The sequence below is a fragment of the Pleurodeles waltl genome, chromosome 1_2 (genome assembly GCF_031143425.1).
Source record: "Pleurodeles waltl isolate 20211129_DDA chromosome 1_2, aPleWal1.hap1.20221129, whole genome shotgun sequence".
Lineage (NCBI taxonomy): Eukaryota > Metazoa > Chordata > Amphibia > Caudata > Salamandridae > Pleurodeles > Pleurodeles waltl.
The window spans coordinates 39,562,786-39,579,969 of NC_090437.1; the positions used below are offsets into that span (position 1 = coordinate 39,562,786).

Here is a 17,184-nt window from a genome sequence, read left to right on the forward strand (position 1 = left end):
ACTTCCTCAGAGTGCAAAAGCAAATGCCATTGTGTGCTCCTAGGGTTTGCGTTGTGTCGCCGCGTCTCATTCTGAAGGCAGTGCTAGTAGAGACGGTGGCGAGAAGTGGCCGCCACAGATGGGTATTCCGGCCACAGGCACTAGGAGGAAATGTGCTGGGTGATGATATTTATGTAGAGGCGATAGGCCTGGGCTCCGGGTACAATGGGCTGGTGGCAAAGGTATGGGGGCTGGAGACCGATGAAGTCGCAAAGTGTGTGGAAGCCCCTAGAGGGGAGAGTGTGCTTGTGCCACAGTGAAAAGTCTGTTGAAGGAGGGGGGCTCTGGGGCCCGCAGTGCAGCAGAGAGGTCGGGGATCACGTCAGTGAATGTCAGACATGGAAGAGTAGCAGAGGAACGATAAACTAGACCCCGAAAGCTCAGTGTCCAGAAGGGCAACGTGATGTTGCAGCGAGACCCAGGGATCACCAGTAGGAGGCTGGCGGTGGCGCAGGCAAGAGAAGCTGTCCACCGGACTCACCCCTGGTCCAGTGGAAATTGCACAGCATGAAGCAAGCCGATAGTAGGGCTGAGAGGCCCAGGTGTGTCATCTGAGGCAAGGGCAGAGGCTGGCTGGGCAGAGCGAGCAGGTTTAGTTTGGCCCAAATCAGGCTCCCAAATCCTGGGTGCTTGTGGCGGGCCTCGTGTGCAGCGGCAGCATCACTTGTTGCTGTGGCCTGCATGTGGTAAGGCTTGTATCGTTAGAGAGGTTAGTCAAGTGCACACATGGGAGGCCAGTGACCCAGAAGGGTTTGGTAGCACCGATCCCTAGGCTCACCTGCAACCCGTCTCTGCAGTTCCTCAGAGGAAGGCAGCAGGCTACAGCCAGCCATTGTCAGCACCTCATCCTGTAATCAAGTGCCCACCTAGCGAAAACCGTGTCAGGATGCTACTGCAGTCATGGCTATTGCATTGGCATCTTCAAAATGGGTGGATGGCGTCAGATGCCCTGCAATTGCCAGGTTGATTGGGCAATTGTCTCCGGAGCTTGACTGCTGTGTGGCCATCTTGGATGCCGGGGTTTGTGTAGTTTAAAATTGGTTTGTATAGTGAAATACATTTTCTTAACTATAAGCTTTAATCTTTGTTTTTTCTACTGAGTAGATAGACAGACAGACAGACAGACAGACAGACAGATAGATAGATAGATAGATAGATAGATAGATAGATAGATAGATAGATAGATAGAGGTAGCCACGGCACACAAGAGCCAAAGCTTTGAGTAGGTCACGATGCCCCACCTAACTTTGACTGATTCCAACAAGAAGGTGTTTCAATTGGCCCATTGTTTTGGCTGTCTGAAAACGCACTGATTCAGGAATGGAATAAAATCATGAGAGGGGCTGGCGCAGCGATTTCTGCAGCGGAGAAGGAATTACATTAAGGAACATTTATCTTTACTACCTAGGAAGGTAACACCGGATGAAGGCGATTTTATACAACCAATGTTTTTGCTAAATGAAATAAGAACCTGAAATTAATTACCTCATTATAACCTGATGTACGCACTTAAAATTAACTAGACACTGATCAGAATCAGGTGGTGGTCTACTATGCACCTGTGTAGTATTTGCCCTGGTTGCTGTAGTAAAGTCTTTCAACTTACGTCAGTTTTAGTCGTTTTGAATGCCCAGGCATGACGGGGACATACAGCATTTTGACTCCTTGTACAACCATTGTAGGCTCAATTCCGTATTTCTCCTATAAATGATAAATTAACAGACAAGATATATAATTAGTCTCAAAGATCACACTTCTTTGGTATACCAAAAACAGTTATTAAATATATTACACGAAAAAGTACCAACTCATCAAACTGTAAAAGCCCCAAAAAGTTGGCAAATGGGGAACAACACAATGGCCGCTCTGTTAAGTTAGTACATTTACATTCAATGTATTCATTTGCAACACTACTTGTTTAAATGCACTGCTCAGCTTTCAAAATTGATTTACAATTATGAAAGGACATTTCGCAGTAACAGGAATGGAGCAATTACATGCCCATTTACCATATTCAACGAAACAATCGTGGATCAGGGTATAACTTGATTTAATTTTACCTGCAATATGTAAACGTTTCAGATTAGTAGATCTTGCTAATTTTGACTGCCATTCCTCCGTGTAGCGAAGTAAACACAATATTTTGCTGTATATGTGTGCGAGTGCACGCTATAAATCTAAGATGTTTTTTTCATTTTCACAGGACTTGTAGGCTTCAATTAAGGTCCATACTGAAAAAATTAAGACTGTCAAATTAATTCTAAACTTTAAACACGATTACTGCAACCAAATTACAGGGCACAGTTTGAGTAGCATAAAATGTGGTGTGTGGAAAGGAAGACGTGATTCAGCATTGAGAAATATTGTCTAATGTTTTGCAATTTGTCCTGCCACTGGATGCCAAAGGTTTGCTGCCGCTTACACCTAGTCAAGTAAGCACTACTGTTGCCAAGTCCAAAAACGAAAGAGTTAAAAAAAACCTCTTTCACATGAATGCCACCAACTTTGTGTCTTGTGTTCAACTACTTAGACACTGCAATATGTTTATTGCATGGGTGGCAAACAAGTTACCTACTTTGGTAAAACTCTTTCCAGTCGATACTCTAGCTAAATACAGATTTCTAACTGTAAATACCCCCAGGCAGTAGACTATCTGGAGATTTTTCTCAATAATTCCTTTGCAAGATGGTAGGGAGGGTCTTTTGGATTCCTCACCATTAGAATATCCCCAAGTGCCAGATTGGATCGAGAAGATTTTTCAGCATAGCCCATCCATACCAGTAGGTGGCGTTGTGTGGCTCTGCATCAAATCTGCTCTGCACCCGGAGTGATGACTGAAGTCACATTAAATGCGCCACCCAAGCGTACTGATGTCATTTTCTGGCTAGACACCGTCTGCTCACTCTGACGCAGATGTCAAAAAACAATTGTTTGTGCCTGTGTGCAGATCTCTCATTTTACTACCTTTTTAGATGGAACAGAGTCGGAAAGGCAGGGTGGAATCTGGGATTAGATAAGTACTGAAGGTAAGTAACATCTTCCTCTGCTGAATAATTCTAATTGCAGATTCCTCACCTTTAGAATACATACCATAGCAGTACTTCCTCCGGTGGCGGTTCTGTGGAATGACTCAGACCAAAAGGTCCTACAGGACCAAATGGCCAAAATGCTCTTCCAGTCAGACTTGGCAGTCAAGGCAACCGTGTTTCAATAAAGTGTTTACTAATGACCAAGCTGCAGCCTCACTAATGTCCAGGACAGGCACTCCTTGTACCAATGCAGTGGTAGCAGCTTTGGGCCTAGTGAAATGAGACAGTAAGCCTTCTGGCAACGGCTAATTTGCCAATGTGCAGCATGCCTTTATGTAGAGAACAATCCATTGGGATATGTCCAAGTTCTGCACTACTGTGTCTTTCTTTGCTCCTGAAAACCCTACAAAGAACTGATGAACAAATGACCTACCTTTGGTAATGCATCCTCTGGTAGGCACAATACTGGATCCGTAATTTTCTTTCACATAGCACAGGGTTCTGCAAAGTCGGTCCTGGAGAGCTGGGTCCATGCCAGATTTTTAGCCTATCCACATTTAGAAAACTGTAGATCTTTAAAACATCTTTTTTCTAAATGTGGCTATGCTAAAAATATGGCATGGACCTGGCTCTCCAGGACCGACTTTGCAGAACCCTGCCATGGCACATTGAAAAAGGGTGTTGCGCGTCTCTGTACCGACTTCTTTGACTAGCTGTGATGTCGATGGACGCCATATAACCTCTTCTCCAACATGCCGTAAGTTTCTTCTGTGACTATTTTCCGTGCCCAAAATGTGAAGCCAAACATTGAAACTGCCTATCGAAACAGTGTGTTGAAATAAAAGACACTCTTGTGTCAAATAAACACTGAATTCTTAATTCAGGCTGTGAAATTCCATAACGAAACTTCAAGACAAACGAGGACAGTTCGCGGAGCAAGGAAGAATGGAGGGTCGTTAAGGACTCTGCGGCTAGATCCTGTCTCAACCAGATCATGCGTTACCGAAGGTAAATAACTTGTTAGTTTGACAGGGACATCTAGCAGCAGATTCCTTACTTTAGAATCAGATAACAAAGCCATACCACCCCAGAGGAGGGTCTGTGAACGGAGAACATTAAAAGTCTCTCACTAGAACAAAACCGGTCTGGAACAAGACAAAAAAGACCAGACATTCATAATAATTCAGGTGAGCAATAACATACTCTACAACATAAAAACCTGTGGAAGGAACCACAAGTAAGTAAAGTCTTAAGAGATAAAAAAAACATGGGAATAAAATTATCTGTGGTAGTATGAAAAATCTGTGTCAGAAGCCAACTGACTTGATTAATATAAAACTATTCGCACAGTTCCTATGGGGTGAGCATGCATGGGGCCAAACCCATGCAAGCTCACCCCATAGGAACTGTGGTAATGACCACAGCAATAAAAGTCATAATGACAATGAAAACCTGTGGATGACGTTACCCATGACAGCAGGACAATTTTGCTAATGACTCTACGACTATACATTTATTTGCTCTTATATCCAGGGCCAAACTGCAAGTTCGATAAATGTGACACACAAATCAGCATGGCATGCCACAGAACAATACTTTTTGGTGAGTAAAGCTCTATCCCAGCCAGACCTGCTCTATAAAAACACAAATAAAGGTCCATCTCCTGTGGAGAAAGCATAAAGAATGCTTCATTTAAAGAAAACAAGATGATGAAGACAACAATGAAAACTTTAGGCATTGAAGAAGTCTTCTCCCTAGGAAGATTAACTACAGATAATATAAATACCTCTCAGATATCCCTATTATATATACTGAAATAGGAGTAAAATAAATAAACACTTACTGTAGGACGTTGGCTCTCTATATAGTGCACTAAAATGGAGTACACTGTGCAGACAGTCCAGTGCATTCCCTATTGGTACTGCGGAGGCAAAAGTAGATAGGACTAATGCTCTATTTGTGGTAGTGTGGGCGAGCAGTTAGGCTTATCAGAGGGTAGTGCTAAGCATTTGTTATACTGACAGAGGCAATAAATGAGACACACACTCAAAGAACAAATCGAAGACCAATTTAGAAAAATATACTTATTTTTTTTAATATATATATATATATAAACCCAAGAACTTTGTAATTAGATAAGTAGCCTTTTAAGCATAAATACACGTCAGTTTCAGAAATAGACAATGTGATTCTCAGAGTTTTCTCAATGTTTTCTTATTGAGGAAACCAATGTTTAGCAAACACAGGCTTGACAACGACTTATAAAGCCAATTTCAGGGAGTTAAGGTAAGTACTGGGTGTAGGAAAGTGCCCCTTTTGGCATGGTTACCCCCTCACTTTTTGCTAAATATCCGATGCTAACTTGACTGAGTGTGTGCTGGGATCCTGCTAACCAGGCCCCATCACCTGTGTTCCTTCCCTAAACTGTTCCATTGCTGCAACAATTGGCACACCCCAGGCACCCAGCTAAGTCCCTTGTAAAAGGTACCAGTGGTACCAAGGGCTCTGTGACCATGGAGGTTACCTCTAAGGGCTGCAGCATGTATTGTGCCGCCCCAAGGGACCCCTCATCAAGCACATGCTCACTGCCACTGCAGATTGTGTGTGCTGTTGGGGAGAAAAAGGTAAAGTCGACATGGCACCCCTTCCGGGATGCCATGCCCACAAACCAATGCCTGTGGCATAGGTAAATCACCCCGCTAGCAGGCCTTACAGCCCTAAGGCAGGTTGCACTCTACCACAGTTTAGGGCATAACTGCATGAGCAATATGCCCATACAGTGTCTAAGTCTATTCTTAGAAATTGTAAGTGCAGTGTGGCCTTTTGACAACTAACAGTCCAGTTTACTTTCTTGTGCATCTTCTTAGAGGTCAGTTCTATGAGGGGGGTCACAATTGATCCCTACCCCGTCACAAACATCCGGTAATAACCAGTCATGCCAAGGAATGCCCTGACTTGAGTCTAAGATTTGGGAGCTCCCCAGTCTGGAAATGTCTGGATCTTGAATTGTAAAGGTTGCACTTGGCATCCACCTACAAGGTGGCCCACGTATACAACAGTGCCCTGCCCTATTTGGCATTTGGATGCCTTGATGGTGGGCCCTGTGGATTGCAGAGCCCGCTAAGCCTTCCCCAGGTGGACCGACCACGCAATCCTGTCAGGAGAAGCTAAAGACAGCATTTTCATCTAGATATGCGGCACTGAAGGACTCCAAGCCAGCAAGGACTTGATTCATCAACCTTTGGAAGGTGGTGGGGGCATTATTTAAACCAAAGGGCATAACAGTGAACTGATAATGACCATCTGTTGTAGAGAATGCAGTCTTTTCCTTTGCTCTCAGTGCCATGCAAATTTGCCAGTCAAGTCTAAGGTATTGAGAAACCTTGCTGTACCTAATGCGTCTATCTGCTCATCAGCCCTTGGGATAGAGTGATCATCTGTCTTGGTGACAGAACTGAGACTTCTGTAGTCCACACAAAACCTAATTTCCTTCTTTCCACCCTGTGAATGAGGCTTGGGGACTAAGACCACAGGGCTAGCCCAGGGACTGTCAGAGGGGTCAATTTAACTTTGATACGCTCCTTAACTTTGTGAGACTGCTGATAGATCTTGGATTTAACAGGCAAGCTGTCTCCAGTGTCCACACCATAGGTACACTAGTGTGTCTGTTCAGGGGTTAAGGAGAAGAGCTCTGCATATTGTTGCAGGACTTGCTTGCAGTCAGCCTGCTGTTGGGCAGTGAGGGTGTCTGAGTATACAACTCCATCAATTGACAAATCTTTAGAGTTGTGAGAAAGGAGGTCAGGGAGAGGTTCACTCTCTGCTTCCTGTTCCTCATCAGTATTCATCAACATGGTTAAATCAATCCTGTCACAGAAAAGCTTGAGGCAGTTCACATGGATCACCCTTTTGGGTGTCCTTCTAGTGCCCAGCTCTACCAAGTAGGTGCTCTCACTATCCTTCTCGGAGGTAGGATAAGAGCCACTCCCCTTGTCCTGGAGTACCCTGGGAGCAACAGGATCCAGAACCCTTACATTCTGCCCGGGTGTAAACTCCACCAGTGAAGCCTTTTGTTCATACCACTGCTTCTGGAGCTGTTAGCTGGCCTCAAAGTTTCTGGATGCCTTTTCCATGTACTCTGCCATCCTAGAGCGGAGGCCAACCACATAGTCCACCACATCCTGCTTAGGCTAGTAGAGAGGTCTCTCCCAACCCTCCTTCACAAGTGCAAGTGGTGCCCTAACAGGGTGGCTAAACAGAAGTTCAAAGTGGAAACCCCTATTCTCTTCGGAGGCACCTCTCTGTAGGCGAAAAGCAAGCATGGCAGAAGGACATCCCATCTCCTTTTGAGTTTTTCAGGGAGCCCCGTGATCATACCCTTCAATGTCTTGTTGAACCTTTCAACAAGTCCATTGGTTTGTGGATGGTATGGAAAGGTGAACGTGTAAGTCACCCCACACTCATTCCACAAGTGTTGTAGGTAAGCTGACATAAAGTTGGCAACTCTGTCAGAAACCACCTCCATTGGGAACCCTACCCTGGTAAAGATACCAATGAGGGCTTTGGCTACTGCAGGAGCTGTAGAAGACCTAAGGGGAATAGCCTCTGGATACCTGGTAGCATGATCCACTCCTACCAGTATATACTGTGGGTGGTTTCAAGATGACCCACTATGTCCACACCAAACCTTTCAAAGGGAACACCAACCATTGGTAGCAGAATTAGTGGGGCCTTTTAGTGTCCACCTGCCTTATCACTGGCTTGGCAGGTGACAAAGGAGCTGCAAAACTCCTTCACCTTTTGAGACATGTTAGGCTGGTAGAAATGGCTGACAAGCCTATGCCAAGTTTTAGTCTGGCCCAGATGCCCAGTTAGGGGGATGTCATGTGCTAAAGTGAGGATGAAATCTCTGAACTGCTGAGGCACTACCACTCTCCAGGTTGCACCAGATTTGGAGTCTCTGGCTTCGGTGTAGAAGAGTCCCTTCTCCCACTAGACCCTGGGGAGCCACTGACATCTCCCATCTCCTGTGCAGCTACTTGTCACCTCAGGCCTTCAAGAGTGGGGCAGGTCCTCTGTCACTGGCACAGCTGGTCCCTAGTGGGTCCCCCTAGGCTCAAGAGGCCTACCTGGTAAGGATCAAGCTCCATGGGCTCAGTTCCGTCGGAGGATGTTAAGATGTCTACCTGGATGGGTTTTGAGTTCTACCTCAGCCCAAGCTGAGGACTCCGGGTCATTCCATAGCAAACATTCAAATGGGAATGCAGAAGACACCACTACCTATTTCAGGCCAGAAACTCATCCACATTCTTTGGTCACCATAGCCATGGGATGGACCGTAGTCACATTGTCAGCATTGGTGACTGGATAAGTTTGTCCAGCCAGACACTGTTCTGAGGAAACCAGTTTTTCTGTCAACATGGTGACACTGGCGCCTGTATCCTTCAGGGCTTCAACCTTAGTCCCATTAATCAAGGGATACTGTCTGTATTTGTTCATATTAGGGGGCCATACAGCAAGAGTGATAACATCTACCCCGCCCTCAGAAACTAAAGTAGCTTCAGTGTGGACCCTAATTTGCTCAGGGCACACTGTTGATCCCACCTGGACACTGGTCATACCAATGCTAACTGGTGCAGTACTAGGGGGATTCTGTTTGGTATAGGCCAAGTCTCCCGTTTGGTGTCTGTTCTGTTTACAATTGAAACACAGGCCTTTTTTGGGATCAAAGTTTTTACCCTTGTACCCATGTGAAGATTGTGAGGAGGATCGGGCCCAACCTCCAGCTCAGGCTTTAGGGGGTCTTTAGAAAAATCATTACTTTAACCTCAGGTGTCTCACCACCCTTTCCCTGGGGAGGCTTTGTAACCCCTTTCTTTTGGTCATCCCCAGTGGACGTCGTGGTCACCCTAGTCTTGACCCAATCATCTGCCTTCTCTCCCAGTTCTTGGGGAGAAATTGGACCTATGTTTACCAGATATTAATGCAACTTGTCAGTGAAGCAGTTACTTAAAAGGTGCTCTTTCACAAACACATTATAAAGCCCATCGTAGTCATGCACTCAACTTACAGTTATCCAACCATCCTGTGTTTTCACTGAGTAGTCTACAAAAACATCTCAAGATTGGCTTGAGGCTTTGTGAGCATCCTTTAACCTAATTCTATACTCCCCAGTGGTGAATCCAAAGCCCTCATTCAGGGTAGCCTTCATGGGGTCATAGGATTCAGCATCTGCACCAGTGATTGTGAGGAGCCCATCCCTAGCACTTACCAGTGAACAGTTCCGAAAAGAGAGCTCTCCAGTGAGACCTTTTTCAATTTTCTGGTTCCACAAGCCCTCTCACAGGCTTTGAACCACTTGGCGATGTCATCACCTTCCTCATACTTGGAGACACTCTCTTTGGGGATTTTAGGTGTGTCAGAGTGCTCTCTGTCCCTAGTTACTAAGTTGCTGCCATCATTAATGGGTGCTAATCCCATTTCTGATCTAAGGTGCTGGACTCCCCTGTGGGAGATCCAGATCCTGTGGGTACGATCCGTGGAGTCAGGGTCATTTTCACCCTGTCCTCCCTAGTTAGGGTTGGAGGGGGAAGTTCATCATTCTGATCCTTAACTTCTTCCGCATCTGAGGGGAGGTCTTTCTACTCAGTAGGGGGTTCTTTTGCATAATCTGCCAAGAGCTCCTGGAGCTGAATCATGGTAGGGTTGGAACCAGTTTACATTTTTCTTAAACCACTGAGGGACCTTAGAGCCTTCATCATAAGATGGAGGTAAGGGGTGAGGTCGAGTTTCACCACTATATGCTCTGAGCTAACCATTTTGCTCTAAAGTTGGGGATTACTTTTAGGAACTAAAAACAACTTGTAGCTACTTACCCCTAACTATGGTAACTTTTAAATAAAAAAAAAAAGAACTGATATAGGGGACTTAACCAAGGCCTTAGAAGAACTTTTAAAAATCTTGACAAAATTGTGAATTCAAAAATCATTTGAGTCTAAAAGCAATTTTGGAACTTAGTCGAGTGATCAGATATTGGCTGAGTAGTCCAGCAAATGCAAAGTCGTAGACCCCACTGCTGATCCACCAGTGTAGGAAGCTGGCTCTGTATATACTATACTAAAATAAGGTAGAGTGTGCACAGAATCCAGGGGTCCCTCAGAGGCTTAAGAGAGGCTAAAGTAGATGATACTAATTGCTCTCTTTTGTGGTGGTGTGGTTGAGCAGTTACGCTTATCAGAGGGTAGAGCAAAGCATTTGTTCTACACACAAAGTCAAGAAATGAGGCACACACTCAATGACTAACTCCAGGTCAACTGTTTTATATAGCAAAAATATATTTTGTTACTTTATTTCTAGAACCAGAAGGTCTTTGTTGCAGGTAAGTACAGCCGTCAATAGGTATCAAGCATATGCATCAAAATGTACCTTGTTTGGTTTTTGCAAATAAAGCAGTTTACAAGTTGTAGGAAAGTTCCATCTTCCTTGGCATGTTGCCCCAATTTTTAGCTGTATGTCAGTATGTTTTTGTCTCTCTCATTGGGATCCTGCTGGTCAGGACCCCAGTACTCATAGTTTATGGCCTAATGTGTGTGTCTGTGTAGTGCTTAACTGTGTCACTGAGGCTCTGCTAATCAGAACCTCAGTGCTAATGCTCCCTCTGCTTTTAAATTTGTCACTGTAGGCCAGTGACTTCATTTACCAATTTCAATTGGCACACTGGACCCCCCTTAAAAGTCCCTAGTATATGGTACCTAGGTACCCAGGGCATTGGGATTCCAGGAGATCATATGGGCTGCAGCATTTCTTTTGCCACCCATAGGGAGCTTAGACAAACCCTTGCACAGGCCCGCCATTGCAGCCTGTGTGAAATAACGTACACGTTATTTCACAGCCATTTTCACTGCACTTAAGTAACTTATAAGTCACCTATATGTCTAACCTTCACTTGCTGAAAGTTAGGTGCAAAGTTACTAAGTGGGAGGGCACCCTTGCACTAGCAAAGGTGCCCCCACATAGCTTAGGGCCATTTCCCTGGACTTTGTGAGTTCGGGGACACCATTACACGAGTGCACTACATATAGGTCAATACCTATATGTAGCTTCACAATAGTAACTCTGAATATGGCCGTGTAACATGTCTAAGATCATGGAATTGTCCCCCCATTCCAAATCTGGTATTGGGGAGCCAATTCCATGCACCCTGAGGGCTCCACCATGGACCCCCAGTACTGCCAAACCAGCTAACTGAGGCTTGCACTACAGCTACAGCTGCTGCCACCTCACAGGCAGGGTTCTGCCCTCCCAGGTTCTGGGCAGCCCAGTTCCAGGAAGGCAGAACAAAGCATTCCCTCTGAGAGCAGAGTGTTACACCCTCTCCCTTTGGAAATAGGTGTTACAGGCTGGGGAGGGGTAGCCTCCCCCAGCCTCTGGAAATGCTTTGAAGGGCACAGGTGGTGCCCTCCTTGCATAAGCCAGTCTACACCGGTTCAGGGACCCCTTGTCCCCTGCTCTGGCACAAAACTGGACAAAGGAAAGGGGAGTGACCACTCTCCTGTCCATCACCACCCTAGGGGTGGTGCCCAGAGTTCCTCCAGTGTGTCCCATTCTAAAGCCATCTTACTTTGCAAGGTGTGGGGGCACTCTGGAGGCCTCCGAGTGGCCAGTGCCAGCAGGTGACGTCAAAGACCCCTCCTGATAGGTCCATACCTGATAAGGTAGCCAATCCCCCCCCCTCAGGGCTGTTTAGGGTCTTTCCTGTGGGTTCTCTTCAGATTCTGCTTGCAAGTTTCCTTCAGGGATCCTCTGCAACAACTTCATCATCCTCCGACCTCGGATCAACTGCAGCCTGCTCCAAGAACCGCTGTAACTGCAACAAAGTGTCCACAAGCGATACTTTTCTTCAGCAACCTCAGCTCCAAGTCAGCAACTGCAACAGCTTTCACTGTGTGCACGCTCTGAGGACTCCCCGTCTTCATCCTGCACCAGAAGGACTGAAGAAATATCCCGCGGGGTGTCGGAGTCACTCCCCTGCTCCAGCAGGCACCTTCCAAGACGACGACTGGTACCCTTGGACTCCTCTCACAGCGACGAGCGTGCTCCTTAGGAGACAGAGGGTGGACATCATCGACAGACTGTCCGGAGGGTCTGCTAACGCAATTTGGAGGAGGTAAGACCTTGCCTTCCCAGAGAGTGACTGTACCCCTGTGTACTACGTCTTCTTCACCTCCTGAGGCCTCTGAACTATTTGCAAAATTCCTTTGTGCACAGCCTGGACCAGGTCCCCAGCACTCCATCCTGTGACGCTCAACTCGCTGAGTTGTTCTCCGACGGCGTGGGACCTTCCTTTGTTGTGCTGCATCAACTGCGTTTTGCACCTCCTTTGTCCCCGTATGCTGGGATTTCCGGGGGTGCTGGCTGGCATCCTGAGGGCTCTGTAAAGTGCTGAGAGCCCCCTCTTCCTCCTCATACAGAGTTGAGGCCCAAGGCCCCTCCTGGGTCCATCCAGTGCCACTTTGGCGCAAAACTTACTTTTGTTGTAGCCAAGGCTTGTTGGCGACTTCCAACACCAAATCACGTCTGCAACGATCTTCACATCGTGGGACATCCATTGCATCATGCAGGAACCTACTGGCATCTTCCTAGGGTGCATTTTTGCAGCCTTCGACTAACCGTGGACTCTTCTTTTGCACCCTCTTCTGGGTTGGCAGGGGCTCCTGTCCTTCCTGGAACTTCTTTCTACTTCTTGAATTGGTATTCTTCTTTTGCAGGTCTTCAGGTCCAGAAATCCAGAAGTTGTCATTTGCAGACTTGGTTGGTTACTGCATAATCCCAATCATGAGGTGTAGTGTGTCCTAAGGAAACTTGCAGTCTTTACTCCTGCTTTTCTGGGCTCTGGGGTGGGGTAATTTACTTACCTTTACTGTATTCTTACTCTCCCAGCAATTCTGCAACACACTACACTTGTCTAGGGGGGAATTTGTGATTCGCATACCACTTTCTTAGTATATGGTTTGTGTTGCCCCAGACCTATTTTTTCCCATTGCATTCTATAGCATTTCCTATTGTTTGCATTGTTCTATGACTATTTACTTGTCTAATTTTGGTGTCTAGTGTATATATTGTGTATAATACATACCTCCAGAAGATATTTTTGGTACTGTGCCACCCAAATAAATACCTTTATTTTTGGTACCACTGAGTATTGTCTTTACTTGTGTATAAGTACTGTGTAATTATAAGTGGTATTGCATGAGCTTTGTATGTCTCCTGTTCAGCCTAAGCTGCTCTGCTATAGCTACCTCTATCAGCCTAAGCTGCTAGAACAATACTACATTTCACTAATAAAGGATAAATGGACTTGGTATAAGGTGTCCATGACAAACCAGGCCAGCCTCCTACACAAGTAAGTAACATTTTTCAGTTTCAAAAGTTGACACTGTAATTTTTAATTGGAGTGAACAGAGTCTGGGTGGGGGGGGGAGAGGGGTGGAGGGTGTGTTATTACTGTTAACAGGTAATGGACACAACTTACACTTACACTCTTCGGGGATTAGGATGTCCAGAGGTCAAAGTTTAGGCTGACCCCAAAAGTGCACCACCAGCAACAAAGGGCGAGCTGGGTGCAGAGGTCAAAGTTGACATCGGGTATACAGTGGAATCCTATGAGGACGGGTTGCTCGGTAGAAAGCAAATTGCAGGTAAGTACCTGCGGTTCACGGACACAGGCCTGGGGGCTTTAGGACAGCACCAGGGGAGCAACATGTTCACATGAAACACACACCCTCGGGGGCGGCCGGGTGCAAACACAGAGCTGGATGCCCAATGCTTTTCAATAGTGGGACCCCGGGGGTCACAAAAGTTGCTGCAGGCTGGGTCCAGGGGTTCGGTTCTGGGAAACCAAAGGCTGCACAGGTAGTGGAGGCGCCCGCTGGATGTCTCTGGATCATTGCTGGACCATCGGTCAGATTCCCCAAGGCAAGGGGGCTGTGGGTGCAGGGATCTTCTTGGGCGTTGGGTATCTTCGTCTGATCCGGTCAGGGGGTCCTTGGATTCAGGCTACAGGCGCTGTTGTCTTGGTCAGGATGGGTCAACCCAGGGCGGACTCAAGGACAGAATCGACTAGGGACCTTCTCTGGACCCCTGGGCCACCTGAACTCGGGCTGTGGGCATCAGTCGCAGACTGGGCAGGACTTCAGGATCCGGGTCGGTTCTGGGGTCCTTTTGGTGGGTTTCTTTTGGACAGGGCCGCTGTCATCTGGAGTTCTTGGTCCTCTGCTGTGCAGGCAGTCCTCTAGGGGTATGTAGATGTTGCTGGTCCTGCAGGATGCGTCACCTTCTTAGAGCAGGTGTCTTTGAAGCTGTAGACAGGCCGCTAGGGCTGGGGCCAAGTGAATTGTTGTCTGGAGTTTTCACTGTTGGGGTCAACTTGGTAGTCCTTCTTTCTTCTTGAGGTCGCCAGGAATCTGGTGAGCTAAGTTCAGGGGTGCCCCTAAATACTAGACTTAGGATTTAGGGCCGTTACAGGGGTCAGAGGGCAGTAGCCAATGGCTGTCCAGGAGGGTGGCTACACCCTTCCGGTGCCCACTCCCTATGGGGAGCGGGGAACATTCCTACCCCTTTTGGTCCCTCTTCTCCAAACCAAGATGGAGGATGCTGCAAGGATTAGGTTACTTCAGCTCTGGACACCTTGGGGGTGGTCCCAGCTGGAGTGGTCACTCCTCCTTGTTTTCCCTAATTTTCCCGCTGGACCTGCCGCCAAAAGTGGGACTTGGTCAGGGAGGTGGGCATCTCAACTAGCTGGAGTTCCCTGGGGCACTGTAACAGAAGGCCTGAGCCTTTGAGGCTCAATGCCGAGTGCTACATTTCCTGCAGGGGGAGGTGTAAAGCTCCTCCACACTGAGCAGGCTTTGTTTCTGACCTCAAAGAGCACAGAGGATCTCACCCCATCGGGTCAGAAGCTTGTCTGTTAATGGCAGGCTGGCTAAGACTGGTCAGTCCTGCACTAAAGGGTTGAATAAAATACAGGGGGCATCTTCTAAGATGCCCTCAGTGTGCATTGTACAATGAATCCAACACTGGCATCAGTGTGGGTTTATTGTTCTGAGAAGTTTGATACCAAACTTACGAGCCTTCAGTGAAGCCATCATGGAGCAGTGGAGTTTGTAATGAGAAACTCCCAGCCCATGTACCTCATATGGCCACACTGCACTTACAATGCCTTAAAATGGGCCTTAAGACACTGTAGGGGCATATTACTCATGCAGCTAAGCCCTCACCTGTGGTATAGTGCATCCTGCCTTAGGGCTGTAAGGATTACTAGAGGGGTGACTTACCCATGCTACAGGCAGTGGTTTGTGGGTATGAAACCCTGGAAGGGGTGCCATGTCGACTTTACCTTTTTTCTCCCCACCAGCACACACAATCTGCAATGTCAGTGTGCATGTGCTTGGTGTGGGGTCCCTTAAGGTGGCATAATACATGCTGCAGCCCTTAGGGGCCCTCTCTTGTCACAGAGCCTTTGGGACCACTGGTACCTTTCACAAGGGACTTAGTTGTGCCAATTGTGGAAACAATGGTACAGTTTAAGGAAAGAATACTGGTGCGGGGCCTGGTTAGCAGGATCCAGCACAGACTCAGTCAAGTTAGCATCAATATCAGGCAAAAAGTGTGTGTGTTGGGGGTGGGGGGGGGGGTGGGGGTTGGGGTCAACCATGCCAAAAGGGGCACTTTCCTACAGAGAGGAATACAGCTAATTTGCTGTTCTACCCCGACTGTTGTGAAAACACTCAAAGCAGTGATAGCATGTGCTCCAAAAATAAATGGAGGGCCATCAAAAGGCATGTCAATCAAAGTGGCATGAACAGCTTCTGAAAATCTGGAGGTGTGCAACCAGGCACGGCGACGAAGTGCTAATGAAGAGGACACAGCCTGACCCAAAGTCACTGCTACCCATACCACAGCGAATGATTAATTTAGCTACCTGCTGGCCATTTCGTATCAAGGGGGCAAGATTGTACCGGGTGTCATCCAAAAGCAATGTCCAGATGTGTGCGAATGAGTCCCACAATGAATGGGAAAAACGCCCAAGAACTCAAGATGTATTAAGAGTGCAGAGCAAAATAGTTGGAGGAGTAATTATGCCTGTGACGAGCATCAAGACACCTGGAATCTCTGTCAAACGGGACATGTGAAAGCAAGTCAACATCATAGGAGGCCTAAGCAGCCTGTACCACTGGTGTGGACACAGTCAAGGCAGTTTGCACTTCCATGGGGCTTACAGGCGCTCCAGGGGAAGATAGCGTGAAGAGAATCATAATATTCTCGCATCTGGGTCAGAGTTGCCCCAGCCCCAGGATAGGGAGGAAGACTTGTATATTGACTCCTCATCTGAGAAGTGGTGAGAGGCGTACGCAATGAGGTTGGGGATGCTGCAACTTTGACCATTTCCATTGTGACTTACCGCGTGAAGTCGATGGAGTATCACGTCTATGGTAACGACTCCTGGAACGGCCCTGCGAATGGACTATAGTGTGAGAAGGAGACCAAGGTTGAAGGGAAAGCCAGGGTAGGCTCCGACAGCTGTGCCACCAAGTTTCATATGATGCTCCCGCTACGCTTTTGGTCGAAGAAGATGACAGAAGTAGCACTCAATGGAGTCATGGTGCTCCTATAGGCACCACATGCAAATAGAGAGGGGGTCAGTGATCGAAATTTGTCGTAAACAGGACCCCCAAAGGACTTGAACCCTGAAGACAGGTGGATAAAGCACACTGTTTTGTGGATGAAAACGTCGAAGAAGCCAAAAAACAGCCTAGGAAACTGTTACCAGATCTGTGTTGCAAGCATAGAAAAGAAGAAACTGACATCGGCGCATCGGAGAGGAGTTATATGGACTCTGCCAACGTCACATCATGTGGATGACATTGGTACAGAGTCACGCAATGTCCTCTTCTGTCGCACAGATGTGCTGTTGGAAAAAACTGTCCGGATCCAGTCTTGTGCCTGGGGAGGATTCTAAAGTGAGCAATCTGCGGCTAGATGTCTCTATCATATTGTCCACCAGAAGTTTTTTTTGTGTGTTCAATATGAAAACTCAGAGCCCTCTCAGGGTCCAAAC

At 47.0% G+C, this 17,184-nt stretch overlaps 1 protein-coding gene across 4 annotated transcripts in view; it reads right to left on the minus strand.

Annotated features, from left to right (window-relative positions):
- The window catches only part of UBA6 (ubiquitin like modifier activating enzyme 6), a 610,892-nt gene that overhangs the window by 40,422 nt on the left and 553,286 nt on the right, over window positions 1-17,184 (minus strand). For all 4 annotated transcript variants that reach the window (XM_069235825.1, XM_069235816.1, XM_069235844.1 and 1 more), the window contains one exon: window positions 1,646-1,740. In XM_069235825.1, coding sequence (XP_069091926.1) covers window positions 1,646-1,740 — 95 coding nt within the window. The remainder of the gene's footprint in view (window positions 1-1,645; window positions 1,741-17,184) is intronic.